This window comes from Olea europaea, chromosome 15, assembly GCF_002742605.1.
Source record: "Olea europaea var. sylvestris chromosome 15, O_europaea_v1, whole genome shotgun sequence".
Taxonomy (NCBI): domain Eukaryota; kingdom Viridiplantae; phylum Streptophyta; class Magnoliopsida; order Lamiales; family Oleaceae; genus Olea; species Olea europaea.
Window position 1 is genome coordinate 19,367,294 of NC_036251.1, and position 7,614 is coordinate 19,374,907.

At 29.9% G+C, this 7,614-nt stretch overlaps 1 protein-coding gene across 2 annotated transcripts; it reads right to left on the reverse strand.

The window, feature by feature from the left end:
- Positions 1-1,423: 1,423 nt before the first annotated feature.
- LOC111410386 (abscisic acid receptor PYL8-like) lies at positions 1,424-4,413 on the reverse strand. Of its 2 annotated transcripts, XM_023040693.1 has the most exons (4): positions 4,269-4,413; positions 4,042-4,146; positions 2,753-2,968; positions 1,424-1,900 (listed from the first exon to the last, which is right to left on the reverse strand). In XM_023040693.1, exons 2-4 carry the CDS (start codon positions 4,138-4,140, stop codon positions 1,682-1,684), a joined length of 534 nt encoding a protein of 177 aa, XP_022896461.1. In that variant the 5' UTR covers positions 4,141-4,146; positions 4,269-4,413; the 3' UTR covers positions 1,424-1,681. The 2 variants fall into 2 exon arrangements, with proteins under 2 accessions (XP_022896461.1, XP_022896458.1); XM_023040690.1 differs by having other exon boundaries at positions 4,042-4,393.
- Positions 4,414-7,614: the final 3,201 nt, after the last annotated feature.

Consider the following 7,614-nt stretch of genomic DNA (forward strand, 5'->3'; position numbering starts at 1 on the left):
GAAGTAATAATGAGATATGGATGTCATTATAACGGATAGACAATCATGTGTGACATTTCTTACTTGAAAAGTAAGTAGCTTATATCACAAACTAAAGTATGGTGACACTTAAATGAACACGTTGATATTTTGTTCTATAACAAAATATTAGGGAAGATTCCATATGAATAATTATCTAAGTGTCAGTGGTTAATCTCTAACGTTCGATGGTAGGATTAGTATTTTGACATGAAATCATCATAGTGCCTTCTATAAGAACCGTCATTTAATGGTTATGTTAGATGTTGCTCTGTCAAGAGCCGCTAATACGACATCGTTTGTGTATGTCAAGAATCATATGAATGACGTGAGTGATCAATAAAGAATTCGTCACTCTTAGATAGTAAAAGATTATAATCTATATTTCATTCAATTAAGTTGATAACGAAATCATAAGTCAATGTATGCTCATAATCGAAAATGAGTTTTTGACTTATATTGATTTAATAATGAAATGAAAGATATGATCGATAATTGGGATTAACACATATCCATATCTCATAATTGATCAAATCATATTGACAAAATGATTATATTTTTACGAAAAACGAACAAATTTGATTTTATCATATCACCTGACATTTTCCGTCACATGCACTATCCGGACACATGCTGTCAATTTGGGACGATATGTGTGAATTGATGATAAATTGAAATTGGATATTTTAATTTATTGATTTTGATTATATCAAAATAATAATTTACATCGTTAGATATCATGATCGGGAATCTAAAAGATCACATGCAAAAGGAGAATTAGAATAATGAGATTCATCGATTAATTAATTAACAAGTGTTGGATAATTAATTAATTGGATTGCTTATTAATAGACCCAAATTAATTAAGTGGATTAATTAATTCATGAACCAAGTTTAATTAATTGGATTAATTAAATATTGGACCGAGTTAAATTTAAGAGACGAACCAAGTCCACTTGAACTTATATTCATAAGTTGCCGAAATTTTAAAAATATGTAAAGAATACACAATTCACATTCTTGCTAGCACAAGAAAAAAATTATAGTTCTCTTTATCTTGTTCCCTATGTGAATTTCTATTGAATGTTGGATAATTGGACAATTGTAGATTACAGGTCAGAAGTGTTCTTCAAATAATTCATCCAATGTATAATTCTCTAATCACGATCTCTCTCTAAAAACAAAAAATGATTTTTTTGTGGGAATTGAAATTTTTTTTTAATTCCATTGCGCATGTTGAGTAAATTTTGTTTAATTCCGCTGCATCATATCAACACTGTCAAGTTCTATCATGACATGATCTTTGTACTCTCCTCTAGACAGAGCGGGAATAAAGCACCACGAAAAACAGCACCATAAAACTTTAGTCAAGTTAGAAGCAACTCGTAGGAAATGGGAGAGGTAATGTATAGAAATATGATAATATATATAAGCAACACCACCATGGGAAAATATACAGGGGTTTGTAACAATTCTCTCAAACAAGATTTGGCGCCCACACACTCGAAGAAACCAAGCAGTGAAATCCAGCACTTTTCTTTATCACATAACTAGTTATGGATATCAATACACATTCTCACCCTCCATATGATAAGAAGCTAGTATATAATACAAAGTGAAGACATACCATTTACGTTTAAAGGAGTTTGCGGTTGATGCAAATTCAGAATCGGTTGATGGGTTTAATTGAATCCTGCATTGCCATTCGCTGTGAAACGTCAGCCAAAGACTTGAGGTTGCAGTTGATCAGTGCATTCACAAAGTAGCATGTCTCTTCTTGAGTGTTTCCTTCAGGCACATCAACCACAAAAGATTCAATGACTAAAGTTCCGGGTTTCCCATCAATTATCTCGGGATGAACAGTAATTATTGAAGAGTAATTCTGCAAAATCAACAGGATAAAAGCAGTTTTTAATTGATTTAAGTTATCCTCAAAGAAGGAGAGACTAAATATTTTTTTCTATTGATGAACGTTACGAATAAGTTAAACTTATTTTGACAATAACGTAATAGTTACTTTAAAAAATTAAAATTTTTTTACTTGAATATTAGAAAAAATGACATAAGTTATATAAAGACAATCATGCTACTTATACAATCATTTCTTACAATATTTGTTGACAGTCATACTTGTCAACATCACATTCATCCATTTCAAAAACTGTTTTTAAAATTAATGGATCAAATATTGACAACATCAATGTTGTTATCTATTATTGTCAACGACAATTGTACAAGTAGATTAATTCATATAAAGATGTTTAGCCACTTTAAGTATTCCTATAAACCATCCAAAGGTATTTAAATGGCAAGACAGAAAACACAAGGGAAATAAATTCTAAGAAAATTGAAATCCCAAGTTCATTCGTTTAATTAACAGATAACAAAGAGAGATTTGCTAGAGAAATTTAATTAAATTGATAAAATTAATTCAATTTATTTGAAACCAATCAAAACCTGGAAATAATACAACAAGTATCACAATTATAAGAATGATTTCAGATGAAGAACCACCAAAATTTATTATAACAGCTGAAATTTGAGTTCTCATAATGCAGGGCCATTCACAAATATAGAGGGAGAAGCAAAAGAGGTTAAAAACGCTATTACTCTCCCAACCTATTGTGTTAATTAATTTTAGTCAGTATTCGAGTCAGGCATTACTGATTTCATAATTCAAATGTTACCTCAAGAAACAGAACATACTACATAAGAATGGCTAAAAAATCCGTACCTTTAGCCTGTGATCACCACCAACAATTTTGATCCCAAGTATGTGCTCGTTGTCATCGAGCATTTCCAACCTCTCAGTGCTGGTCGTGGCAGGAAGTCCTGACTTGACGTTCACTTCTCGAACACTTCCAATCTTCAGATCACCCTGAGTGTAGCACCTGCTGATAAAGGGCTTGTACTTCTGTGGTTGATCAAATCCCCTCACCAAAGACCAAACCTAAAAAAGCTCAAACAAGTCCGACTTTGGATTGGTATAGATTATCCACTAATTCATACTTTTGAAAGTAATAGTAATGAGAAAAACAATAAAGACGAGCAAAGCACGCACAGATTTGACAGTACACTCTAAATGTGAGAGTTACATCCTCAATTTTTCACGAGAAGAATACAAGTTCTTCCACAGGCCTTTCTTGCACTCAAAAAGGGTCTCCTAATAAAAACTTTAGCCAGTTTAGGATTATTTGGACGACCAAATATATGTATGAATGTCCAATATACTCCCATAAATCGAGACATATGTGATCAAAAGGATAAAAGTGCAGTATATACTCCCATAAATCGAGACATATGTGATCGAAAGGATAAAAGTGCAGTATAAAAGTGCGGTATTATTAAGCTCCACAAAATCAAACACGATTATGACATTGTAAAAGAAAAACACAAAAGATGGAAGAAGGATTATAACTTTAAATTCTTTGGAGAGCATCATTTCTGCATTGTTTCCCTACCTAATTTATAAGAGTTTGACCTGAAACTGAATCAGGAAGGACATCAGTACAATAAGTTGCCATTATTAATCTCTTTCTCAAATCTCAGCAATCGAACCTTTGATTTTTAAGCAATTCTATTTCCAACAAAAAGGGAAAACAAAGATCTTTTCAAGACTTTCAGTTCTTTCACACATAATCTCAAGAGAAGAAATAAAGATGAAGCAATACTCAAAACTTTTATAACTCAAATTCAAGCTAGAGATCATCAGATCAAAATTGATTTTGACATCAGCATCGAGATTATCAAATCAATACCCTCATTTTTTAAAGAACGATAAAAAAATCTGAAAATGATCATATTTTTAATTTCTTTCTTCGCATTTTGTATCATCATAAAGGAAAGCACAAAACTCAAGAAGAAACAAGAAAACGCAAATTCATTTAAAAGAAAAAAAAAAAATAAAAAAGAAGACCCATAATCCATATGAAATCCAAAATTAAACACTCTTAACTAACAGAGTCACAAGAAAAATCTGAATAAATACACACAGATATAAATAGAGATAGAAAGAAAGATTACAATATCTACAGGGGCTTTGATGTGCTTGACAACAGAAGAAGAACACTGGTTCCCTTTAGGCTGGTGCTTGTGATGTCTACTTATGAACTCTGCCTCCATATTTATCTTCAAAAAACCATCAAGATTCAATTAAAAAAAAGTCACTTTCAAAAAATCCCAGAAATTGAAAAGAAACCCCAGATTATTTCTTGCTTATGCGGTGAGAGAAAGTGCAGGATCGAATTGACCTTCAATTGCAAGCTTATCAAGAAGTTGTGTATGTGTCACAGTACAGTGTGCACGAACCAATGGATGAACAAAGGCCCGTAATCTCCCATTTATTGGGGCACTTGTTTCATGTTTTAACGAAGTTATCTCCTTTTCATTATTGCTTCTTTTTTTATTAAAGTAGAAAATAAATGAAGTTAAATTTAAATCTTCATTTAATACGTATTTGGCTAATATAAAAAGGTGTTTTTATATTTTTTATTTTTTTGTATATTAATAACTTTCTCTTTCCTTACTAGTAATCAAATTCTATGCTACTTGACGAATCGCTTGGCCTATGCTTGACAAAGTCTTTGAATATAAGCTCATGGGTCTCATTAAAATGGAGAGGTAACCACGGGGTCAACTTCTTGATTGGGTGAAATCTCATCTTAAAATTGACCTGACATTAGTTAAAATCGACGAGCGATTCGGGTCCAATCAATTTGATTTTTGGGTTGAGATGAGGCCAATCTAAAAATCGACTCAGGTCTATTCAAGTTAGGTCTATTAATAGTTTGGAGTGTAAAATGGCCCAATCTAATGAAATATGCGGTTAAGAAATAGATAAATATTGTGAATCCAATGAAATATGTCGTTAAAAATAAAGTTTGATCAACTTATAATCTTTAAAAAGTTTAATCAAACTTTTTGAAATTATAAGCTAGAAGGTTCCATAAAATGTATAGTTAAAAAGTAAATAAAAATTGTGAGTCCAATGAAATGTATGATTAAAAAAAATGATTAGTTTAAAAAAATAATAATAATTCTTTGTCAAGTAGGAGCCTGTTATGTGTTGAATCAACACTAAGTCTTAAGTTCCTTGAGTTATAGTTCTTAGCCTCTGTTTGCAGCTCCATTTTAATTTTAATACATTTTTTTCTTTCCTCTTTTTAACCATAAATTTCTCAATAAAATAATATTATACGTAAATTCAAATTTTTTTATTCTTTTAAATCACACATTCTTTAAAAAAATTAATATTCCAAAGTACATTTTTTTCCAAATCTCGTTAAATTGGAGCCCAAACAATGGCTTATTTTATATATCCAAATCAATTTCATTCATGTTTGGTAAGAATTAAAATTTATATTTTAATTTAAGTCAAAATCAACAATTAATTTTAACCATATATTTTATAGTATTCACAACTTTTTCACTACACATTTAATCAACTTTTATCAAAATCTATTAAAAATCTAATTTTAATCCCCTCCGAGCTAAGATAGGTTCATAGTTATTAACATCAAACTAGCTAATTTCATTCAAATGTATCGACTGAAATTTTATAAATATCTCATTTTCTGTATAAAATAATAATTTTGTTTATGTTGACAAGGCGATGAGGAGAATATGTTTTATATTGGAGGTTGAAAACTCCAAAATAATAATAATAATAATAATAATAATAATAATAATAATAATAATAATAATAATAATAATAATAATTCATCAACCCGTCTAGTTTTTTAATCGTTAATAAAATTAAAATGAAAGTGCTATCCTCACAATCTTGTAAATTATTAGATTGGTTGTCAAAGAATTCAATAATGAATAAAACTAACAAGAAGAATATGACAATTTACGTCATTCGACGTTATTGCAGTAAATTTACGTTCACGGGATAAGAGAGGAGATTGTTGATCGACGAAACCCCGCAAGTGCAAGGTATCGTAGACAAGTACTATAATGACGAATAGAGTATCGAAATTATGTACTTAATCTAATTATAATTAATGCTAAATCAATTAGTGAAGTTGTGTTTGTGAATTTCTACTAATTATCTAATTAAATTAACTAATGAGCAATTAAGAAGCTTGTAAGTTTGATTAAAATACGCACTAAAATTTTGAAACCCCAAAATTAATCCATTTTAATACAATTCAATACCGTGATAATAATTATTCATTCTAGTGATCAATATTTCTAATTTATTTAATAAGTTCTCAAGTAGAATTAAATATATCATCTCATATGATCTTTCTATATCTTTATAAAAGATACGAATATGAAAGCATGAATTAAGATGTAATAATACCTATTAAAATAACGCAAGGTATAGCAGTATATTTCTACTCTTTATCGGACCTCACAACAATTGTTATAATGTGTTATCTTTATTATTATTTCTGTGGATACCATTAAAAATCATACATCAATCTCATTATTGATCAATAATTAAAAAGCATTAAACCGTATAACAATCATCGAAGAATAAAAACACAAGTGAAAATTATATTAACACTTCATAACAAATGTTCATCTATGTTTTAGCTATCAAAAATCTAGCCTAACATTACAAAATTACAAGTATTCGTGTTTGGTTTATAAGACATCACCGAATATGAGATATGTGAAGAAAAAGAGGAGAAATAACGAAATTTTGAATCTTTTCAATCTTTCTTCCTTGGTTAGTCTTCAGCTGAACATTCCTCTTTTTTGGCTAAAAGCCAAGATGAATATTCAAATGATGAAATTCTTGTATCCTGCCTCTTGATTTTTGCCAAGAGAATGATAGTTTGGTCCCCCTTGATTGCAAGATTTAATGTATTGTATGATATGATATGAAAGGTATCTTATAATGTTTGATGATGTTCTCTACTTATAGCGACTAAAATTGGGTCCAAATCGCATCCAAGATGGTCGTCATAAGGAGTTTCAGTCAAAGAAAAAAATTGCCATTGTCTGCTAAATTAATACTGTGCAATCTCACCACCACAAAATGGGCAATGATCGCAAACAATGACTGTTTCTGGCCGTTGCTATTTGTGAAAGGTGTGTTTCAAACACAAGTCTTCACAGCATGCAATCGTACGCTTCCTTTTTGGGATAAATTGCAAGTTGGTCCCTAACTTCTCTTCCATTTTTATCTTGGAATATTTTCTTGTGCAAATTTATTCATTTGTTTTCTAATTTCATCCAATTGACTCTGTGATCTTTAATTTCCATTCCTGCGTTTGAATCAATTTTTAGATATTTGTCATCGTCCTCCCAAACAATGGTTTATTTTATATAACCAAATCACTATCAATCATGTTTGGTAAGAATTAAAATCTAGATTTTAATTTAAGTCAAAATCAACAATTAATTTTAACCACATATTTTATAGTATTCACAACTTTTTAACTATATATTTAATCAACTTTTATCAAAATCTATTAAAAATCTGATTTTAATCCCCTCCAAACACGATCTAAGATTGGTTCATAGTTTTTAACATCAAACTAGCTAATTTCTTGCAAATGTATCGACTGAAATTTTATATGAATCTCATTTTCTGTATAAAATAATATTTTTGTTTATGTTGACAAGGCGACGAGGAGAATA